This window comes from Gadus macrocephalus, chromosome 9 (genome assembly GCF_031168955.1).
Source record: "Gadus macrocephalus chromosome 9, ASM3116895v1".
NCBI classification, from domain to species: Eukaryota; Metazoa; Chordata; class Actinopteri; order Gadiformes; family Gadidae; genus Gadus; species Gadus macrocephalus.
Genome location: NC_082390.1, coordinates 13,459,824 through 13,482,792, shown reverse-complemented (window position 1 = coordinate 13,482,792; position 22,969 = coordinate 13,459,824). Strand labels below are relative to the sequence as shown.

The 22,969-nt window shown below is 44.1% G+C and overlaps 2 protein-coding genes across 2 annotated transcripts; one reads left to right on the top strand and one right to left on the bottom strand.

Moving 5' to 3' along the window:
- The first annotated feature begins 560 nt into the window (after positions 1 to 560).
- Positions 561 to 4,939, top strand: LOC132464490 (protein FAM180A-like). Its single transcript, XM_060060894.1, has 3 exons — positions 561 to 913; positions 3,097 to 3,188; positions 3,553 to 4,939. The coding sequence occupies exons 1-3, from the start codon at positions 832 to 834 to the stop codon at positions 3,883 to 3,885; spliced, it is 507 nt and encodes a 168-aa protein (XP_059916877.1). The 5' UTR covers positions 561 to 831; the 3' UTR covers positions 3,886 to 4,939.
- slc23a4 (solute carrier family 23 member 4) lies at positions 4,020 to 22,951 on the bottom strand. The gene is made up of 14 exons (XM_060060893.1): positions 22,873 to 22,951; positions 20,597 to 20,747; positions 14,303 to 14,362; positions 13,360 to 13,467; positions 12,609 to 12,766; positions 8,777 to 8,936; positions 8,202 to 8,383; positions 7,277 to 7,397; positions 6,757 to 6,913; positions 6,151 to 6,404; positions 5,556 to 5,720; positions 5,344 to 5,452; positions 5,078 to 5,173; positions 4,020 to 4,736 (listed from the first exon to the last, which is right to left on the bottom strand). Exons 2-14 carry the CDS (start codon positions 20,639 to 20,641, stop codon positions 4,468 to 4,470), a joined length of 1,884 nt encoding a protein of 627 aa, XP_059916876.1. The 5' UTR covers positions 20,642 to 20,747; positions 22,873 to 22,951; the 3' UTR covers positions 4,020 to 4,467.
- Between the last annotated feature and the right edge of the window lie 18 nt (positions 22,952 to 22,969).

Genomic DNA, 22,969 nt, shown 5'->3' with positions numbered 1-22,969 from the left:
TACTTCGTGAGGAACAACTTGCACTGTGCTGATGGAACTTTATTCATGAAATTTGGACCATGCCAACTGCGTCACTTTTCCATGTCCAATATCCTGCCTGATTTTGCTAATATTTCATTATTTTCCACCTCCCAAGAGTTTTACGCAGGGGAAAGTGTTTGGCTGTGATTGGCATACATAAAGTTTCATTAAAGTAACGCACCCAATACACAGGCTGTAGACCCCTTTGTCTCCTACCAGTTCTGTCTAAATTAACCACAGAAGAACACGCTCTGATTGGACAGCTGTTTTCACGTTTGTGTACATGATATGGCCTGCCATGTCAACAAAAGTGAGTAATAAAAAAAATGAAAGCTGATGATGATGATGATGATGATGATGATGATGATGATGATGATAAGGGCTAATGTCAATGTTTACGATGGTAATCATGTTTAGGATAATGATGAAGCTGTGATGAAATACAGCAGTGCTGTATGGGAGCCATTCTCTGGGAACTGAATGGAGCCAGATGGAAACTGCGGGGGCTGTATGTCTGTATGTCACGGGGAGGGGGGGGGAAGAGAGGTAAGGAGGTAGGTTGAAGGAGACTTTGAAAAAGAGTGAAGTGTTTGATTTTGTCAGAGACAGTACAGTGGTACATTGGTACAGATATTGATAGGACAGACTCGGATCAGATCATGGAATCAGGTGGTAAACAACAGCGTGACATGATTGTTTCGGGTGCCATCTGCCAATGATGTCATTGAGGGCAACATCTTTTTGGTGAGGTGGTCACGCCTCTGTGGAGCCTCTAGTACCTGTGAGCTACTGCATAAATACTGTTCCACCATGCAGTCATGGACACTGTTGTTTCTTGGTCTGTTTCACTGCTTTTTTGACATGGCAGCCACTCAGCAGCAACGCAACAAAGGTAAGTCTGAAGATAACCTGAGAATATTGATGATATTTTATTGTATAACATTGTTTTATCAAAGTTTTTACACAAAATACCAGATATTGTATTGCTGTCTTTGTGGGATATAAAAATCACAAAGTTAGGATAATTTATAGGTCAAATTGAACAGCAATGTACCCTTGCAATGAAATCTACAGAGTAGATTATGAATTGCCAGAAAAGGAATATGACAAAGTATCGTTCTTTCCAGCTACCTAAATTGTCATGTTTGATTTGCAGGGAATTTATATTTCCCCATAAAAGGTTGCATTAAAACGTGAACTCTTCTTTGGCTCTTCTAAGGTCAATTTATATTAGTTTAAATGTTAGTTGTAATGTTGCCCACTGAAAATGTTCCTACCCCTAACCTCAAGAAAAGCTTGTGTAATGGAACACTAATTATTGGACTAGTGCCGTGCCGGGCAGTTCAATGTAGTGAAGTGGTGTGTATTGTACTTTATTCTGGGGTTGTGCACTATGGTAGTGCAGTGTAGTATAATGTAGTGAAGTGGTGTGTATTGTACTTTATTCTGGGGTTGTGCACTATGGTAGTGCAGTGTAGTATAATGTAGTGAAGTGGTGTGTATTGTACTTTATTCTGGGGTTGTGCACTATGGTAGTGCAGTGTAGTATAATGTAGTGTAGTGTGGTGTGTTGCAGGACTATTATTAGCATAAAGATGGTCTGTGTGTATGTGTGTGTGTGTGTGTGTGTGTGTGTGTGTGTGTGTGTGTCTATCTTGCCTGTCTCAAGTCAAGTCACTTTTATTTACATAGCACATTTAAAGAGTTGAGGAGTTGACCCAAAGCGCTTAACATTTGCAGAAATAAGGGTTGGGCAGGACAGTTGTTGAAAGGGGCCCAGGGATACACAGGTCTTGACTAAAGAAGAAATGCATAAAATAAGTAGAAAATAAGTAGAAAGAGAGCAATAAAAAAGAGTAAGAACAGGGTTAAGGGTGTTAAGGGCTGTTAAAAGCAAGAGTGAAAAGGTATGTCTTTAAATTAGACTTAAAACTGGCAAGGGTGGTAGAGGACTTGCCTGTCTGTCTGTGTTCTGTTGTCCATCGTTTTGCCATATGGCTGCCTTTCATGCTAGGCAGTGCTGCTTTGTGACATCAAACCTTCAAAGCACATAATACAGCCATAAATACTCCACAGTTGACATACATTAGTAAAACCAGCTGGCAACCGATTCTGCCATGTGGGGAGATGAAGGCGATCATATACTGAAGTGGTTGGACATGAAGTGGAAACAATAGCCTGTGAACTAGCGGCAAATCTCCCCCCCATCCATTCCATCCATTCCATCTTTCTTTCATGTGCGCTCCTCATTCCTACATGAACCTCCCGCATGTGTCCAAATAACCTGGTACGCAGGCATACGGGTGCTTCATGTGCATATTGACGAAAGAGGACAGGACTCCATAGCATTTCTCGAAAGGGACCAATATCAGATTCTTGCTATAACATTTAATCTCCTTGTCTTTGTTGTTTAACAATACAATGCATGACCTTCTTCCAGTCTATATTCCAAAGCCAATAAAGTGGCATCTACTCTATCTCTTTACAATAACCGTAGCGATCAGGATAACTCTTGTTGGCGTGTCTTCCTCTGTGATAACCTTAACACTATAACCTGTGCCTAACGTATTGTCTAATGCCCAACGTGCTGTGCAGGCGGACTGATCCTGTGATACAGAATGTAAAGAGCAAGGCCCTCACGCCCTGACCTAGTTCAGCAAGAGGCCACTGAGCCCCCCGACCAAGCCCCCCCCCCCACCCCATAACTTTTAACATCAGAAGTAAAACCCTGTCTTGACTCACTGTGGGCAGGTCACATACTCCAATGTTTGACCTGAAACAGGTGTCTGGCCTGGGTTTGGGGAACCGCTGGTCAGAGCAGGAATGGGTCTGGACCTCTGCAACTCTTACTGAAGTCTCCAACCCCAACAGCTTAGTGTCTGTGGATAGTCTTTACAGTGTGTGCCCAACACAGAATGTGGCTGATGAAGGTTTTTTTTCTGAACAAATAATGCTTGCTTAAACAATAGCAGAGATCTAGTCATTAAATTACAATAATAATTACGTAAAATATTTTGCAAAAGTATTATTTTCCCTTGTATCTGTCTTTATCTTATCATATACATTTCCTATTAGCCCTGTTTCCGATAAGAATGAAGAGGGGATTGTCAACAATGCAAAACCCTATTTTCCACAAGTCCTTAGACGACGTGGATCTACTGTACGAGGTGAGAGGTTTTCTTATTATACTCAATCTTATTTTTAATAAGTGAATACGAGACATAAAGTTACTGTAGGTAACATTTAAGAGATGTAAAGAGAGAGAGAGAGCAGCAAAGAGCAGAAGAGAGTAAGGTTTTTCAGTAAGAGATGAGCCAGTGGCGATGTATAATCTATAATTGAACCGGTCCTAATGTACAGTAAACCACTAGACACTCTCACTGCACATTTCTCACACTTATTGCTGACGGATGGCTAGAGGATTTTGAACCAATTACACTCAAATTATAACCCCCATCGTTCCCACAGCACCTCTAAAGAGCAAAAAACGGTCGACCTCTCATATTTTTGTTTCCTAATCCCTTATTTAAGATCCTGCTGTCCGGTCTATACTTTGACGACCACGGCAGAGGGCTGTGGCTGAGAGACGCAGAGCTGGCCTCTCTGCGGAAGACGCAGGAACTAGAGGTCCTCTGTGGTGACGCGCTCCCCAGGGAGCTGACAGACGTACGCAGGCTGGCCTCCAGGCTGCTGGGCCGCGTCGGGTCCCTGGGGCAGGGGGATTTCGAGCGTACGCTTTTGACCATGGTGTACACGGCCCAACACGTGATCGAATCCCCCACGGACCACCAGAGAGACGTGTGGGCCGAGTCCTTTGTCAGCCTGTTCAAAGCCATAAAGGAGGATCTGAAAGAGGAGCAGTGATGGGCAATAGTGGGCCAACCATTATGGAGTTGAAGGTCTTGAAAAAAAAATAAAAATCTTTATAGGCTTATATATTATCTTAGATCATCACCTTAGTCTGGATGGAGAGAAACCACAACGCCAGTTTGTGCAAATTTAAGTAAATTACGATTTTTTAATTAAAAAAAAAGGAAACTGTTCCAGCCTCTTTACCTTCTCCATAAAAGTGAAAAAAACACAAACTTAATGAATACAAAAGAGTGTGCTTAATACAATATTAATGAGCAGTAATGAATAAATGAAAGTATCTTCTAGAAAAAGTTGGTAAGAAAGGCTTGTCAAAGATTTGTATTTATCTCCCTGTGATTGCAGCAGAATATAATGCAACATGACACATAACACACCTCAACAATACACTATCAATATATAAGCAATCAAGGAAGAATAAGAAATGTCCATTTAAAACTTACAATCAATTGTATTCACATTATCCTCCAGTGTCTCCGTCGTCCTTCTGTTACACCCACCGTAAAAAACCCTGCAATTGATCCTTTGTCAAGTCCGGCCACACACTGGGCAGGAGGTAGCGTGCGACAGTGACGCCTACATGGAGGCCGCCGCTATGATGACGTGAGAGGAGGTCTGGTCCTGAGGGAGGTGCTTGATGTCCATGGAGTTAGCGTTGGCGTCGTAGCCGTCCAGCAGGCCGGGCCTCCGGGGAGGGCAGAAGGGGATGTAGCGCGTCCAGGAGGACTTCTGGAAGAAGGAGCTGATGCCGAACGGGAGGTCGTACACCTCGTCGCTCTCCAGGGCGCCGCCGGCCTCCTGGTGGGTCTGGTTCCACGCCACGATGCCTCGCTCCACCTTGGAGCCTGAGGGAGACGCATGGGGCTGTTGTTTGGAGTAGCCTGTAGTAGATCTGAGACTTATCCCGTTTGGATTTGGAATACAGTAAACAGCAATGCTGAGTTGGGTTTAAAAATCTGCCGAACGAAACGCATTCCTTCTCAGCTGTATGTCTGGTGCTATTATACAATTGTTTTGTACGCCTCATAAAACCCTCCTGTCTCTAAGACTGAATGGCTGTGTGTTGTACTTGCTTGGGTAGTGCTAGGTTTAAACAGGTCTGTGATTGTAAAAGTAATAAAAAAGCCTTAACCTCATTTGTGAATAAACTAGCCATTAAGGCGAATCAGGGCGTAAAGGAAGTTACCCGGGATGGTGTTGTCCAGAAAGAACCCAAAGAAGCCTCCGACAAACATACTGGTGGTCAGCAACACCTGGAACACCTGGTCCAGCTCCACCACGCCTCCACATGAAAACACATGAGAGACATCCTTAACACACTACTACTACTACTACTACTACTACTACTACTACTACTACTACTCACACCCTCATCATAGGGTTTCACCAGTAAGAAGTGTGCAAAAACAAAAAGGAAGTTCAGTGTAGCAGACATCGATGAAGCTAACACACCCGTCGCTATGGCAGTGGGGTTCTTCATGATCCAGTTGGGAATGACGAGGCCGGAGAACATGGAGAAGCCAAAGATGAAGATGTTTCTAGAAGAATTCATGTCTGTGTACTGAATAGGAACAGAAGAGTCACATTTCAGGATCACTTTGAAGAACATCATTTCAATGTACTCATGGTATAGTTCATCTTTGTACTGCGTTGCAGACTGTTACCTGGAGATTAGAAACCCCAGCTGCGGAGATCACTCCAAACATGACCATGAACATTCCTCCCACCACGGGCGTCGGGATGGTGGTGAAGATAGCCCCGATCTTACCAAACACGCCCATGGCCACCATCAGGACGCCACTCGCCACGATCACCATGCGACTGCCCACCTAACACATCGGAAAAGGCTCGCTTAAAATATCATCACCTTCAAGTAGCAACATTTCAACAAGCTCCTAGCTTAAAATAACCGGGACATATTTGAATTGCAATTGGAATTTATTTTAATTAAAGCCTGCAAGCGAGTTAGAAAACGCATGCGCACTTTGTAAAAAAGTGACTCCTGTGTCACCTCCCAGCCTCTGTAATCAGGTAAGGGTGAGGCATCAGAGTAAAGCAAGAGGCCTAACCCAGTACTGTTTGAGTCAGACATTGGGGGTTGAACCCCAAAGGTTTCTGCCTAAAACTATTTAACCCCCTGTTATAAAAAAAGTCAACAGATTAATTTGAGAACATTGACAAAATCATACACAAACTGAATTTGAATTAAATTTCAAGGCCTATCCTCCTTTTGAGAGGGCCATAAGGAGGTCCGTTCACCTTAGTTATACCAAGGGCCCCCACATTCTCACTGTATGAGGTGGTGCCGTTGCCGGTGCCCCAGGCCCCCGCCAGCAAGCAGCCCAGGCCCTCCATGCCGATGCCCCTGTTGATGGCATGTCTGGGCGGGGGGGGGGCCCCGGAGAGTCTGGCACAGGCGTGATAGTCCCCCACCGACTCTATCATGGAGGAGATGACCCCGGCCAGGATGCCAAACACCCCCGCCAGGCTCACGGTGGGCCTCCCCCACTGGCCTGAGGTGGGTCCACACAGAGAAGAGGCTCAGGTCACAAAGCCCGGACTACGCTCCAACAGTGGTAGAAAATGTATTTATGGAATGCCAAAGTATTTATGTAGCACAAAAGGGTTACTTATACTCCTACTAAAATACTTGACATGAGAACTAGTAGCCTTCAGCGGATAACTTAATAATGTAAATGAATAAGACTTTGTAAAGAAGTTGTTTTGCTCATAAAGACAACTTTTCAATGTACACTGGATGAACTATTTCGATGTCAATCGACTGCTTCCATTTGGTCCGAGGTGGGAATGAAAGCCACTGATTGGTGGGTTGGTTTTCTAGTAATGCTAGAGGAGGGTTCCTACCCGGGTAGGGGAACATGATCCAGGAGGCCTGGCCGATGACATCTCCTTTAGTGTCGGTGCGGGCCAGGTGGCCGTAGGTGTTGGGGTCCGAGGGCAGCACGTCGCTGACTGTCAGGATATAGCAGATGAGCCACGACACCGTGATGCCCAACAGAACCTGTGGGGTGCGGAGGAACACGTTGATTTTGTATCTATATTAATATACTAAACATATGAATACATATACTTATGTTATTTTTATCTGTTGTAGCATGGAGAAATAGTGTAGCCATTGGATGGATGAATGGAAGGAAATTCTAATTGATTATATCCTACAAATTGTATATTTTTTTGTGCAGATATTTAGTGCAAACATTTTATTTGACCTGTATTAAACCATTTAGATATATTATCTCGTCTTCAAGGGAGTCCTGGCCGCATGTGATCTTGTCTAAGTTCCTCTGTTAAAACGTATGCATACTGTAGAAATGTGTATAAAACATTGCGTAGTATACTATGAATTAGCATAAGCACGACTTACAGGGAGGATCTGGAAGACGTAGATGCTGGTGGTGTGGAGTTTCTTGTGCTGGCTGTAAGCTGGGAAAGGCACCGGCACCCTGCGGAGGTACTGGGAGAACAAGATGATCAACGCTGTGGTCCTGTGTGGACGAGAGAGAGAGAGAGAGAGAGAGAGAGAAAAGAGAGAGAGAAAAGAGAGAGAGAGAAAAGAGAGAGAGAGAAAAGAGAGAGAGAGAAAAGAGAGAGAGAGAGAGAGAGAGAGAGAGAGAGAGAGAGAGAGAGAGAGAGAGAGAGAGAGAGAGAGAGAGAGAGAGAGAGAGAGAGAGAGAGAGAGAGAGAGAGAGAGAGAGAGAGAGAGAGAGAGAGAGAGAGAGAGAGAGAGATGGGTTAAGACACGCAGCAATTAGGAAAACAATGCTATTGTTGAAAAAACAATGTTATTTTAGACAAGAGAAAACCCTTGTTGTTTGTTTCTTAGTTTTTTCTGTGAAGATAAATCAAACATTAACTGATTTGTGGAATATTAAACCTGCACTATGTATACTTTAAACCTCCATTCAAAGTATATCTTTATTTGCAGCTATGCTCAAACCGAACAAAGCGCTGAGAATCAGCATTGTAAATCGCTGAGCAGCTGATTTATTTCACGATAAGCAGCCTACGTCGAGACAGTTGTCGTGGAGCACAAAAAAAGTGGAGCAGCATAAAGGGTTTAAATAGTAAAAATCCCTGGATGGATTGACTAGTGGATAGGAGCATTATATTCTTGAGAACATTTTTACTTCAGACATCTATAATGGAGTAAATAGCTGCAGTAGAAAAGTGACATGAATGTTTTATCAATGTACTTTATTATGCAGAGAAGAGCTGTATATGAGAGGAAGTCTCTCAGCTGTACTGTAGGAATTGTTTCCAAAAACATGAAAACCTGCAGGTTTACCCACATGGTAGAGATACCCCAGTGGTTGCCGGCGTTGGCACCAGCCGACTCAAACAGCGACAGGCCGATGAGAGAGATGGTGGGCGCGATGGTCAGCGGGCCGATGAAGCGCATGAAGAGACCGATAAGGCCTGAGAAGCCCACCACGACTTGGAAGAGGGAACCCACCATGATGGAGCCCTGCAACTGAGGCAGACAATTCACATCGGATCACAAGATTACTTTTTGAACTCTTCCAAATCTTTGTCTTCAAGCAAGGCAATCTCAAAGATTTCAGTTCTGTTCCCTTTGGCGATAAGCGTTAATTGTTCACATTGGCTCAACGTTATTGCCAATGACTCCCCGTTCAATACTGCAAATGCAAGTGATTTCATTAGTGGGCCATAGGGTAAATCACCATTGTGTTACTTCATTCAGCGATAGATAGTGACTCTACAGGCACAGCACGATTCCCATATTATTCATAACATTTAATCACTTAAATGTTTTACGTATCAATAAATCTGCTTTGAACAATTGTTTTATCTGCAGTAGTATTTCTGCTTCTTGAGGTTGAGCCTGGTCCTACATCTCACTTACTGCCCTCATCCGGCTCTGCCACACTTCGATGAACACTGGAGAGGAGGTGTTGACCAGGGTGGCGTTCTGCGTCCAGGCCGGACACGTCCACTCGGGCATAGACAGCATGGCCATGGACGGAGCCAGCAGTGTGAAGGTACCGCCTTGAAGGATAGGCAACCTGAATGGACGGCCACAGGAGAGTGGTCACCAAGGGGGAGGTAGGAGGAGGTAGGAAGAATGGAGGAAGGGAGGAGCAAGAGGGAGCCAGGAGCGAGTTAGGGAAGCAAGGAGGGAGGAAAGGAAGAACTAATCTGATGAGAACCGAAGAGGAATACCTCCACACTTTAACAACCATCTGGGTTACCCAAGGATTTGAATGAATTGAGACCTTGACTGATGATGTATACCTCAAAGAATGACGATACTAATGCATTGAAACATTGCAAAGTCACCATATTTATAATTCAAATATTTTCAAATCATTTTCAAATGACAAAATCTTAATATTTGAGTTCCTACAAACCAGAACATTAAGAATCCTTCAATAGACTCTCCTAGCAGACTCTCTCACTAACTCTCTCTCTAAAGCTTTATTTTATATATACTTGTTATTAACAATTCACTCTCACTCATACTTATAATTATTTTGCATTTTAATAATGTAGCAAAAATGTCCCTCCTACCAGAAAATGTATGACTGAGACTGAATGTGATGAATAAAACTAAGGCATATAGCGTTATGGTGCGTTCCAGAGCCCATCCAAAGCAATGGGATGTGGGACTTATCCTACCTCAACTTTACTAGCTCCTATTTGGTGAAGTGGGGGTAGGCCGATCAACCCCCAGTTCGCTAGTAGCCTAGGAGGTTCCACTTCGACGTTGGGATGTTCCACTTCGACAGGCATTCCGGTGCACTTTTCTTAGTTGGAGGTAGGATAAGTCCCACGTCCCACTGGTTTGTATGGGCTCTGGAACGCACCATTAGTCACTGCCAACGCTGGCCAGTGCAATATGCTCTACGCAATTGAACAGTGCCCCGCAAAGAGAATTGCAATTTATTTACAGTAATGCGACAGCCGCAGGTGGATTTAAGTTTGATTCTAAAGGAGTTATGCTGCCCTCTGATGGTGGTTTCGCACTCAAAGGCCAATTGAAAGAATGCTTTGTAGTTGTCTAGTGAATATTGACGTATACTTTCATGCATAGTACTTTGCCCGAAACATGACAGCAATTCCATTCTATGAAAATCGATATGCATTCATTGATCGTAATTATATCTGGTTGGTAAAATCAAAAATCTCATAATACTAGAATCAACAAAAATTTGATCTTCAATCAGGATATATTAGTAATGGCCTTCAAACCCACAGTGGTTGGGCTCCCACTCCATTATAGTTTATACTCTATATGACTCTAAGTTGCGAAAATCATCTGGCACCAGAAACATTACAAATCTCAACCACAAGGCATTTGAAACAACAGACTCTTTGAGAAGCTTCTCTCTCCCTTGGCTAGTCCCTCTCTTTAACTCTCCTATCTCCCTCTTGGTTTTTATTTCATATTTTTTATTACGGCTCCAGAAAAATTAAGGAGGTTCCCCAAAGAAAATCCTGCCTCGTGCCCCCTGTAGTCTTGCGCCAACCCTGGTCACTCTAAGCTGGCAGGCCTGGCCCCTCCCTCTCATCTAATTTTTCCTCTTAAGTCGTCTAAATAATTAGATTATTAGTCATACAATCGTTTTCATGCTATATATCTATTGACCCACTTGGCCAGTACCAGGCTAGAATTTGAAAGTATGTATAATTCAGAGAACATGATAAAGCGTTCTTCGGTATCTAGAAGAGGACATGGGGCTTTTAAAGCCTTAACATTACAGCTTCATATCCCTGTCGCCTGTACTCGCCCTCCTACTAGATGTATTGCAGACAGCCAATTTAAAGTTAACTTGAATCCCATGAGGGAAGAAACAGATCATGACTCTAATCATGTGCTGAAGGTTTAAAATGAACCCTGGTGTACCACATAATTTCCTTCTCCACACATTGGAAAACTGTTATAAAACATTACTTGATGTGTCACAGGCGGGAGTGTCCACCTATGTTTATACTGGATATTTCGTCTACCAGCCTACTCGGTGGACTGTAGCAACTCAGGCTTATTTATGCATCATATATCTAGGAGGAAACTTCCAGTTGGGATGTCACCAAGTCACAGGGCAATCCCATTTTGAAATGGCTAATCACACTTACCCCTGGTGGTAAAATAGGCCCTTTAAAATGGCAGCTTCAAGGATTTCCAATAGATTCTCTTTGGCGACATCTTTAGCGATAAGCGGTTGTTTCCATAGATCCCAACACCAACACCCAGTTTGTAACATTAATACCACTGACAATGCAAGTACTTTCATCAGTGGACCATAGTCTCAATCACCATTAATACCTTATACGGCAAAAGATAATGACATAAATTTACATTAAGCAATCTTTTGCACCACATCCTTTATGTTTTGAAAGAAAATAAAATAAGTGTTTGTTTCTGTTCTGGTTTACCTAAGATGTGTCTATGAACATGTCTATTGTCTACATTCTGACATACACACCCTGGTCTTCTCTGTGGTAAGTCTAAATTAATTAGGTTTTAAGATTAATTATCAAGATGATGGTTGTAGTTCAGGTTTCTCTAAAGGAGTGTGACTTTGAACACATCTATTGTTTTCCCTGCCTGCTGACCAGTAGGTTGTTGAAACCATTGGTGATGCTAAGCCAACAGAATGTTGGTTTAGCAAGAGCTCGATTCTCCACATAATACGATTTAAATTCCTTCTCTGTAAGCCTTCTGTGACACAAATATTGAGCCAAGTTAAAGCAGTGCAGGAAACCTGTTTGTTGGATGGCTGGACGCTACAACGTCTTGTGCGTTTGGGCCAAAGATCCAGACGGATCCGGCATTTTCAGTGGCCGTAAACACACCTTTTTGAAACCAGGTCCCAGGGTGGATAGGTTAAAAACTGCCCTACCTGTTTCGTGTTCGGATTCGTAGCTGGCAGACGATGAGGACATTGCCTCCTCACCAGAAGGGGAACGTTGGAGTTCATCGGATTTGATTAGTTTTATTTTTGTAGCTTTAAATACAGACCTCGAATGTAATTGCTAACAGTACATTCAAAAGTATTTTCTGCTAAATCTAAAAGTTCTATTTGATGTAGGCTACGCCGTCTAGGCTTCGCCTTATGGGCTTGTCCCGTGCGCACTGAAAAATGTCAACTATGCACCAATCAACGTGGGCACCGCCCACATTTCCCACAGTACCGTGTATATAAGGCGGCGCATACCGCCGCCCATCCTCCCTTTTCTATCAGCACTTGTACTGATCTACGGAAAAAGAAGAAATTACTTCCAACTTTCAGACTGGTGGCAGCGGCCGCGTGGGCGAGGCCACGGACCGACGGCCCTTTTCAGGGCCACTGGAGGGCGCTCCTATAAGAGCTAGGGGGCCCCTATCAGGGCCTCAGTGCGCCGCTTGTCCCGCTTCCCTGGCGCCCGCTGACGGGCACCTGGCGTGTTTCAGGTGCCTCGGCGCTGAACACGCCGCGGCTGCCATGGTTGCCCCCGCCTCCTGCGCCGCCTGCCGCGCGCTGCCTGAAGAGGGGCTCCTCTCCAGGCACCTCTTTTTCTCCCCGTCGGTGGACCTCGCTGAGGCTGGCTACGTACGTGAAACGCTCGGCCTTTTATGACCATGCTCTATTAAATCAAATACTTTTCGATCAAGAAGTTACCTGAAAGTAATACTTTTCATCCAAAAGCATCCCCACATAGCCTATACACAGATATAGAGTGTATTTGACCCTCACCTGACCCCGAAGGTGACCTGGAGCAGCGTGCAGACCCCTGAGACCAAGAAGATGGTGCTGATGAGGTGACTCTGGGTCAGGCTGTCATGTTGCAGGCACAGCCCCTGGGACAGGATCAGGGGGATCGCGATGATCCCCCCAAAAGCAGTTAAGCAGTGCTGAAGCGGGAGAGAGGCAGAGGCAGAGAGACAGACAGACAGTGAGAAAAAATATGATGGTAAAGATGTGTGCTGAGCTATAGAGGCGATTAAGTCAATTCCACTTTATTTGTAAAACAAACATCACAGTAACCCCACACTTTTCAAACAAGTGGAAAATGGGGAAGTTAATACCAATTTTTTTATATATATATATACAGTATATCTACTGTAGTATTGTTTGCTTAAAAATAATTTTTTGACAATATATTATGCAAGATATTTGGATAAGGGCTCCATTCCTGCATGTAGGCTATGCTATGTTACGTGAGAAAAACCTGACAGTCACACATCTGCATTAGTGCTATGCTAATTGCACCCATGGGACTTGCATACACATGGACCCAACTCAAATAAGGTTAAAGATCAATGTTCCGCATGTGACGGTCCAAGTTTGCTCTGGCTTGCCCCCCTTGACATGTGTCCAGACACCAGGCCCATCTTGAAGACCCTCATTCAATGTGTCACTTCTACTGTTTGCCATATGGGAATCATGAGGTTAACGTTATCCTGCTCGGACGGGGAAGCACTCCGAGGACATTCGTGGGTTTTACCTGAATACCGAGGATGATACACAGATACCAGGGAGGCACATCCGTGACACAGTAGGCTAACTTGTCCCTTTCTTCCTCCGTCGAAAATTCAGAGTTCACATCCTCTGTCTGGGGGGGGGGGGGGTCACAGAAGCAGCCATCAAGCTCTGGTAGCCAGTATAGTATTAATAGATGTACAGCATATCATATTTATATAACTACATACATCATATGGATATTGATTAGTTGCAGCCGTAATGCATATGTGTGTGCGTCTGTGTGTGTGTGTGTGTGTGTGTGTGTGTGTGTGTGTGTGTGTGTGTGTGTGTGTGTGTGTGTGTGTGTGTGTGTGTGTGTGTGTGTGTGTGTGTGTGTCTCTGTGTGTCTCTGTGTGTGTGTTACTTTATCAAGAGCTTAAAGGTGCAGTGTGTAGGATTTAGTGGCATCTTAATGTGATGTTGCAGATGGCAACCAACTGACTAACCCCCCTTCACCTCTCCTTTTCCAATGATGATCTAGAAGCTACAGTGGCCTGTACTGTCCTGAAAGGTTCCAGTAGCATCGAGTGGCCTAGTTTCAAGTGATGAGGTTCCTTTATAGATTTCTAAGCTGTATTTCGTTATTTAGTCTGTAAAACCATAGGTCCTAGGTCCTATGTATATAAAGGGCTCATTCTAACGTAATGAACAGCAATTATTATTCTTATTCTAATAGGATTAAACACTAATTAACGATACTTATGAATATTATATTCAGTTTCTGCTTTGTTGCTAGATTCCACAACATTTTACACACTACACCTTTCTTGTGTGGTGGAACAGTTTATAAAGCGGTGTTTGATACATTCATGCAAGGATTAGTAATATGTTTTTGTTTGCGAGCATTAGCATGCATCTGTGTTACTTCAGTATTTTTGTCTAACTAAATGGGAAAAAATAGAGATAACTAATATTTTCACACTCACCGCAAAATTGTAGTTTTCGGGACGGTTGCCTTCCCTCTCAGGAGCCATGACAGTCTCAATCTATTGGGTGGAAGGTTTAGTTGAACACAAAAGCAGGGCTGTCATCAAAAACAAAATTGCCAAAAAGTCGCTACAGAGACACCAACTGAGTGAAAGCAGAGCGTGTGACAGATAAACAGAGTGTGTGTGTGTGTTAAAGCTAAGGGAGGAAGGAAGGAGGGAGGAAAAGGGTTTGAGTAGAAAAAGTTGAATGAGACTGTGGCTGCTAACTGAAAGATACTCCCCCTTTCCCTCATGTGATTTACCAATTAAAAGCAGCTGACCAGCCCCTTCGCTATAGAGTATCTTGTAAGGAAAGGTATGGGTCACGTTTTTTGCTTTACCTCTATCAAAGTCGATCTCTCTCCAACCCACATACACACACACTCACTCCAAACAAACAAAACAATCATTTTTGTCTTATCACTATTTTTTACATGGCTCATAGGTTTCCAGATGCCTTAATGGATAACTTGTGTTTTTATAAGTTACTAACCCTATTGCGAGCAGAAATCTTGCAAGTTACTACAAACCACCAATACGTAAACCAAATGGTGGACTTCGCTCATTTCCAAATTGAAAGATAAATGGTAAGATAAATTGTAGCGGCTTTCACTCCAAACTCCAAAAGCTCACATGTTACGTGTGGCAGCTGAGCTGCCGTAATTTGTTATATTTTTGCTGTTTCTAGGTGACGTGGTTTATGGAATGACCTCTCACAAGAGGGGTCATTGCCTTGGCGGCACTCAGGGAGGCATGTTTGGTGCTGGGCTTTGACGATGACTAAGTGAATAATGAATAGTGAGTCTTGAACTTGAATCTACAGGTTTGACTGCATTCCTTTGAAATTGAAATATGAACATATCATTTAATGAATTGTGTCAAATAATCGTGCATCGTTGAAATCAATGCGCTTGGTGTTTTGCTTTCATGAATAGGTTTATTCTTTGTTCCTAAAAAATCTGTCCGGGCTACCAATATCTCAGAGTGAAAAACTAGTACTCAAAAAACATTAAAAAAGAGTTGCGTCGATTACTTAAGTTATCAACAGTAATCAGTAATTTATCATATGATGTGCCAATTTCCTAGCAAGCGGAACCTAGAAAACCGAACTGCGGAAATCAATTAACGTCTGCTCAGCTGCAAGCGCAACACCTTTATGGCAACAAGTTTGCTGGGGTTTTGAGTAGAGCCATCTAGAGAGCGAGTTGCATCAACGGTTTACTTTTTACAGATTTCTGCACATGCAAGTCAAAGAGAAACTTCTGCCTTTTGCCAGCATAAAGTTGTTTAGAATTGTGATAATTAATGTGTATCAATGTATATAATAGGTGCAGTGTTTCAAAATGATACTGCAATGGAGATCCTAAAACAAAACTGTATCGCCATGCTGTTGCTAATTCAATGGGCCATTGAACTGTCAGTTTGTAATCATTATCCCTTAAGTCCCCTGCGTCCTACTATTTTATCTGAAAGTCGTTAAAATAACATGAGTCGGGTAATTTACTAATCTTACTGATTAAAACACAAATCTAAATTATAACCTTCCCGTAACTCTAATTATATCAATAAACATTAGTGTGATTGCTCTTCATTACCATACGTTCAAAAACATAATTTAAAAGATAAGAATTCAAAGCTTAAGCAGCAACACACTCTTAAATCAAGAGTTATATGTTAAATATGTTAACAGGGCAGGTAATGCCAATTGTATACACTAATATTCAAATTATATAGATTTATATAGAACAGTTCAGGAGTTGCGGGAAAGCTCTGTGAGTACGAGAGACGATCTGGCAGAGACTGAGTCGAGAGAGAGGATTTATATATGGTTGGTTGGGTTAATTAGGGGAGATCAGGGTGGCAGGCAGGTGAATGGGAAAACCAGGGGCGGACCATGACAGTACCCCCCCCCGGCAAGGGGCGGCTCCAGACGTCCTAGATCGAACAGGGAGGGTGGAGGGGGCCCGGACGAGGGTTAGAATTCCTCCGAGGCATCGGAGGTTGCGTCCTCCGTAGACGAGGTGGACGCGACATCCGAGTGCCTTCTCCTCGGGAGGTCAGAAGAACCCCCCGCAGATGGAACCGTAGCGGGCGGACGAGAGGGCGGGGCAGGTTGGTCAGGGTGGGACCGGTGGAAGTCAGAGATGAGACGGGCGTCCACGATGAAGCGAGCCGGGATCCAGGAGCGCTCCTCCGGACCGTACCCCTCCCAGTCCACCAGATACTGGAGCCCACGACCACGGCGGCGGGAGCGGGGGAGACGCCGGACCTCCGTCGACGAGCTGAGGGGGAGGAGGGGGCGGAACGGGAGGAGCCAGAGGGCTTTCCTGGACGGGTTTGACCCTGGAGACATGGAAGGTTGGGCGGACCCTCATGAAACGAGGAAGCTGAAGGCGTACCGCCTCTGGGTTTATGATGCGGGTTATGGGAAATGGTCCTATGAACTTGGGGTCCAGCTTGCGACTCTCCACTTTAAGGGGCAGGTCAGGGGTGGAGAGCCAGACCTTCTGGCCAAGTTGATAGGCAGGGGTCGGCGTGCGGTGTTTGTTTGCAGCAGCAGCGTTGCGATCTGCAGACTTGGAGAGAGCAGTGCCCTGACGTACAGGGAGTTGTCTAGGAGGCGGCGGAGAACCGACCGGACGTGGGTGGCGTGTTCCTCTAGGTTGCGGGAGAAGATCAGGATGTCGTCAAAAACAAACTTATTTAACATGTCCCGCAGAAGGTCATTGACGAGCGCTTGGAAGACTGCCGGGGCGTTGGTCAAACCGAAGGGCATCACCAGGTACTCGTCATGACCTGTAGGGGTGTTGAAGGCCGTCTTCCACTCTTCTCGGTCTCAGATGCGAACCAGATGGTAAGCATTCCTAAGGTCGAGCTTGGAGAACACTGTTGCCTCCTGGAGCATCTCGAAGGCAGAGGAGAGTAGTGGAAGGGGGTAACGGTTCTTTACTGTGATGTCGTTCAGACCTCGGTAATCGATGCAGGGCCGTAGTGACTTGTCCTTCTTGCCCACAAAGAAGAAACCTGCCCCAGCGGGTGACCAAGAGGGTCGGATGATCCCCGCTGCTAAGGAGGACCGGATGTACTCCTCCATGGCTTATCGCTCGGGGGCGGAGAGGGAGTACAAACATCCTTTGGGGGGTGAAGTGCCCGGAAGGAGATCAATGGCGCAATCATAGGGACGGTGAGGAGGCAGGGAGGTGGCCTTAGCCTTATTGAAGACGTCCCTCAGGTCGTGGTAGACTGCAGGGCCCCCGGAGATGTCTGAGGCTGGAGCAGGAGCGAGGGGGGAAGGCGACGGTGATTGCGTCTTAAGGCAGGAATGCAGACAGGTCACTCCCCACTCCTGGATGGAACAGGTAGACAAGTCGATATTGGGGTTGTGCCTACGAAGTCAGGAGTGACCCAGGATGACAGGTTGGCTGGGGGTAGGCAGAAGCATGAACCGGATGGTCTCCCTGTGACCCCCCGGTAGGAGCATGTGCACAGGATTGGTTCGGGAAGTTACCCTCCCCAACACGTGTCTATCCAGGGCTCTGGCAGAGATCGGCGACGATAGTCTTTCAGGGTGGAGTCCCAGCCGAAAGGCAAGGGACCGATCCATGAAGCTCTCGTCGGCCCCCCGAGTCAACGAGGGCGGTAATGGGAACCGGAAGGCAACAGGAGCTAGTGTTTAGATTCTCTGCCCGAGCCCGAGCCCGACCCATGGTCGGGCCGGGCCTTTGATCGAGCGTTCTTTTTTCTTTTTTTTTATCATCGCTTTATTGGCCTAATCTGAAATATTATAGGCCTTTATTACACGGGTCTTCTCAATGCCGTGGAACGCTCCGTTCACTTGCATTGGTAGTAGTCCGCTAACTTGTCAACCCCAGTGTCTTCCGTTGCTAAGCGACGTCACCGTCTTTGCGGACAAATTATTTCTCTGCTGATACACTACGAATGCTGGTAACGAATAAATTGTAAAAAGACACGTGAAGATATTTTTTCGTTTTGGCAAGTAGCCGTGTAATAAGTGGGATAATGTATAGAACGTCGCCGGTCATTATCGAAAATAAGCCCCTTCAGGGCGAAGCAAGACACCTTCGCTGCGCGTCAGTGTCCTGTTCACCCTGTCGGGGTTTATATTCCCAATAATTACAGAAAGTCTCCGTGATTAACATGACAATTAAGCATTTACAGCATCCATTGAATCAACTCTCTAAATGGCTCTGGTTTGTAGTTACAAAAACTGTTGTCAGTTACACATCTAGTATGCTCATCTAACAGTTTGTGGTTGAAAGAATTCACACAGAACTCAATTATGTGTGAGTTTACCGCTACAAATCAAATATACGAGTACAAACCAAACCTACGGTTACATCGTTTCAGTCCCCCATTTGAATCTTCGCTACACATCAAATCTCACAGTCCAAGCCAAACCTTCCCGGTGGCCAATGGGGATGCTCAGATTCACATCACCATCATCATAAGATTCACAAATAATTTGATTTGTGAATCAGGAATATCTTTTCACCAATCACGGTGCGAGGGGGCCTTTCCAGCAGGTTTTTCCTGCAGTCGGATCAGCGATGGATTGCCCGGGGCCCAGACACTCAAATAAGATCATTAACAAATCAAATCGGATCAACTCTTGATAAAAAGCCTAAGGTTAACAGGAAGAACCCTGCAGACACATTGATTTATGAGTCTACAGGAGGTGAAAAATCTAGTTGAGCTCCTGAATCTATCTGATCTGTCTGCCCCTCACCATAACAGCGCCTTTCACAAAATCATGTAAGGTTGCAGTGATGACCCTCGACACGTTCAGACAGTGAAGTTTTGGTTCCCCAATTTGAGTCCCCCCTCGCTGGGTAAGAGATGATCCCGCTTCGGTCTGGTCAACCCATATCACCATCAAATTGACTTTGCCCAATCTGTACTGCAGATGCTGGAATACCAGCAGATAATAAACAGTTCTACTCAGTGCATGGAAAGAAGAAATGTTCGGAAGTACCACTCATGTTACCAATGGTGCCCAAATGTCCCAAATGTCAAGCATGTTCAATGTTTACATGCACAGATAGTGCTCCATGTTAAAGAACAGAAGTGTTCCATGTTAAAGAAGAGAGGTTCTCCATGTTAAAGTCATAGCTGAAAGGTAACCTACAGGGTGGCTTGATACCACAACATTGGGGAGCACTATTACAAATAAGAAACATCAACAAAAACAAATGGATTTTCCTTAACTCAGCAGTGAAACATGTTCAGCAAACATATTGGTATTTGAAAACCTGACCACAATCTGGACTAGAGTCTAGGCAGTGTTTGATAGTCCCTCAACTGTTTCACCACGTTCCGCAACGTGGTGAAAAATCTAGCAGTAGAGCAACAAAATGGATTTGATAAGGAGAATTGAAGACGTGATCCCCGGTATGAGTCTGTGTGTATAGAGGGGTATAGCTGCTCAGGAGAGAGGGCAGCAGCACTCCTCTCTTTAGAGCCATCTCTTGGTCCAAATTGCTACTCCTAAAATGGGTGCAGTAGTTATATCTTTAAAATTCTGAAAGGCATCCGGACCCCTAACAGTCCACGAGTAGCTAGACAGTGGACTCATTTAGCAGGTGTCCCTCCCGGCGCTGATTGAAAAGGTCAGGCAAAGGCCCGGCTAGCTGTGAGAAAACCTGAATGAAGTTCATACAGTAGCTGCCGAACCCAAACAATTATCCAAGCTCCCTGGCACTGCATGGGACCTTTAACTCACCAACAGCAGCAACTTACCTGGGATCTGTTGCAACAGCTTTGGCAGACACCTGATGACCCAAAAATCATCAGTCTCCTATAGAAAGTCTAATTTCTGCACCTTCATTCTAAGACCTGTCTCCCCTGGATACCTCAAGTCTGGCTCCATTTTACCAAGTTGTAGATCAAAATGTCATCATGATAAACAGGCATGATCGGGAAAATGAGGTCCCTCATAAATGATGCAGGGGCATTGCAGGCCCAAAAAACATGAAGTATTTAAACGCACAGAATGGTTTAACTAAAGCCGTTTTGGGTCTAAACTAAATATAGCCATTGGCTAAATATAGCCAACTAAATATAGCCATTAGCGGCTGTAATTTTTAACCACCAATCTGTTGGCAAAAGGTCTTTATCTTCTCTTAACAGGAGAGTATTAAAGAACCTTGTAGTAATTGTACTGACATTAAGGCCAGTGTCTAGTAAACATCCAGCTGATACACCTTTTTTCAATGTCTACGACTGCACACTCACCGATTGCAAGACTTGATTGCAGATCACTTGCTTGTAGGCTGCCATCGGAACCACCAAAGCAGAAATGGATGACTCTCCAACTGGTAGTTGCTGTAGACACAGGATTCCTTGGGCAGGCCAACGGTGTTCTCCAACAAATGCACTCACCAGGCTGGAAACGGAAAGGGCTTTTTAAAACATTGAAAATGGACGTCCAGCAATGTTTCATTATATGATTCAGTTTCAGCGAATGTGGGCTCAGTCCACAAGATTGGTGAATCTTGATATTTTTAATCCAAGACAAGATCGCCTTGTTGGTACAGAAGTGTTTACAAGCACACACAAATTCTGCATGTCACCATCTCAATACTAAGGGCCCCCCGTTATTTTTTTACCCAGTTTTAGCAATGAAACCTGGGAGATGTCCTCAGTCTCTAGTTGAGCGAAGCGTTGAGACCGACTTTTGAGTCAGGCCCGGGCAGACATACCTTCAACAAGGGCTTGAGCCCCTGCCCTTTGGCCTGTAAGGTATGATATGGAATGTTCCTAGGGGTCGCTCAATCCAAACAATAACCAAAGATGGGATCATGGGAGTTGTCTTCACCACCAGTCAAAGAAAATCTATCTGATGTTACCCTGATCGAATGCATTAAAATTGTATCCCCTTACAATTAGTCACGCAATGTAATTTCATTTAAATTAAATTGCCTCAGGGTAATTGCAATTTAACATTACTTGCCACAAGACTTATGGTGAGTTAAGTATTGTTAACTGGCCATAAGATGAGTCAACTACGCCAACAGCTGTAGATGTTAATTGGGGTAGCCCAGAGCTGTTATCCATGGTCTCAGCAACCATGCTAAAAAGAGCTTGTAACTCTATTACTTTACCCTAACACATTCTAGTTCCTTCCTGATTAGTTTCTCCTTGTGGTGCTTGCTGACGGGGTGTTGAAAGTGTTGTTTTTTGTTTGTTTTTGAAAGATATTGGATATTAAGAGAAAAAGGAGAACATTTAGTGTCTCCCCAGGATAAAACATTTTTTTTGTATCATGAATTGCCATAACATCTACATGTGTAAACTAATGATTAAGAACACAACAAACCATGAATTTTATATGCATATGAAATGTATTTATTTAATTATAAAAGTAGAATACATGACAGCAATAATCCAATGTGAGTTTATACATTTCTCAAACCCTCATTATGAACTTGAAAAAGTAGGACATAGGAACAGTAGGGCAATACACACACGATCTGCTGTCGTTGGGAGTGCTTCATATAACTTGTACTGTGTACTGCATTTACTTATAAAGTACACAGGGCAGGAACACAATTACATAGATAAACGATATACGATAAACCACGGTCAAATTCCAGACCATTATTATCACCATGTGACCATGCAATGTTTACCGTTAAACCGGTAACGTTTTCATCCATCACCCACGTCAACCACAGTTACCGCGCAGTTGCAGCATGCCACTGAACTTTCAATAAAAAATATGACCGAAGGCAGACCGATTGTTCAGCCTTCGAAAGGACCATCTTATCTGTATTGTGCAACTACCTCAAGGGGCACATGGTGCCACTGCCATATATAATGTTTAATGCATCCCCAAGTGTCTGGATCAAGCCACACCAACCCTGACCCGCACACAGCATCTGACCCTCACACAGCATCTGAGCTGAACAGACCAGCGTATGGCAAACAAATTAACGCTCTTCCATTTTATTTACGAAAATGAATTCACAGAGCAGTTACGAACATTACTCTGCCATTGGCGACCCAAAAAGGCAGCGAGACAGTGCTATAATAATAACTCCAGCGCCCCGCTCTACATAGCTGTTCATTCAGGTGGCATGTTACAGATTGCAACAAAATGTCAAATATCAGTTCGATTTATAAAGTGTAAGCAGCCTGAAATAGCTTGTTTAATGTTGAATATAAATACTTTTCATGACCACTGTCATTTAACAAATAAAAATGTGGAGACTGGGATGCATCATGAGAATTTCGTACGATTTGACTTGTGTCTTGTTTGAATTTGGAAAGTTGGGACTTTAGACTTGCTGGTGACTTCCACGTGTGTGGCGACTTCCATGTGTGTGACAACTCCCCCACCTCTCATATAGGTCTACAGTAAGTAGGCCTACATTGAACACATTGACTTACATTAATAAACAAATAATAGTATATATAATCACCACTGGTATAAAATCGTATTATTACATGTATTAAAAACTTAGGAACAATGACATTTTGCGACATTTCATAAAAATATATATAATTACCCTCGATGTCACTTGATTTCATCTGCAACTTTTTTGTTCGTGATAGTTCATCCAAGAAACACAGGTAGGCGGCGGCCCTCCCCTGTGGTGACAGACC

Bases quoted from the DNA above. Each gene is read 5' to 3' on its own strand.
- LOC132464490 (XM_060060894.1), top strand. From the start codon at position 832: ATGCAGTCATGGACACTGTTGTTTCTTGGTCTGTTTCACTGCTTTTTT. The intron at 914-3,096 runs GTAAGTCTGAAG...ATTTCCTATTAG, and splicing joins TCAGCAGCAACGCAACAAAG to CCCTGTTTCCGATAAGAATG. The intron at 3,189-3,552 runs GTGAGAGGTTTT...CCCTTATTTAAG, and splicing joins ACGTGGATCTACTGTACGAG to ATCCTGCTGTCCGGTCTATA.
- slc23a4 (XM_060060893.1), bottom strand. From the start codon at position 20,641: ATGGCAGCCTACAAGCAAGTGATCTGCAATCAAGTCTTGCAATCG. The intron at 12,767-13,359 runs GTAAAACCCACG...CTCCCGCTTCAG, and splicing joins GTATCATCCTCGGTATTCAG to CACTGCTTAACTGCTTTTGG. The intron at 8,937-12,608 runs GTGAGGGTCAAA...CCGTCCATTCAG, and splicing joins CAGGTCACCTTCGGGGTCAG to GTTGCCTATCCTTCAAGGCG.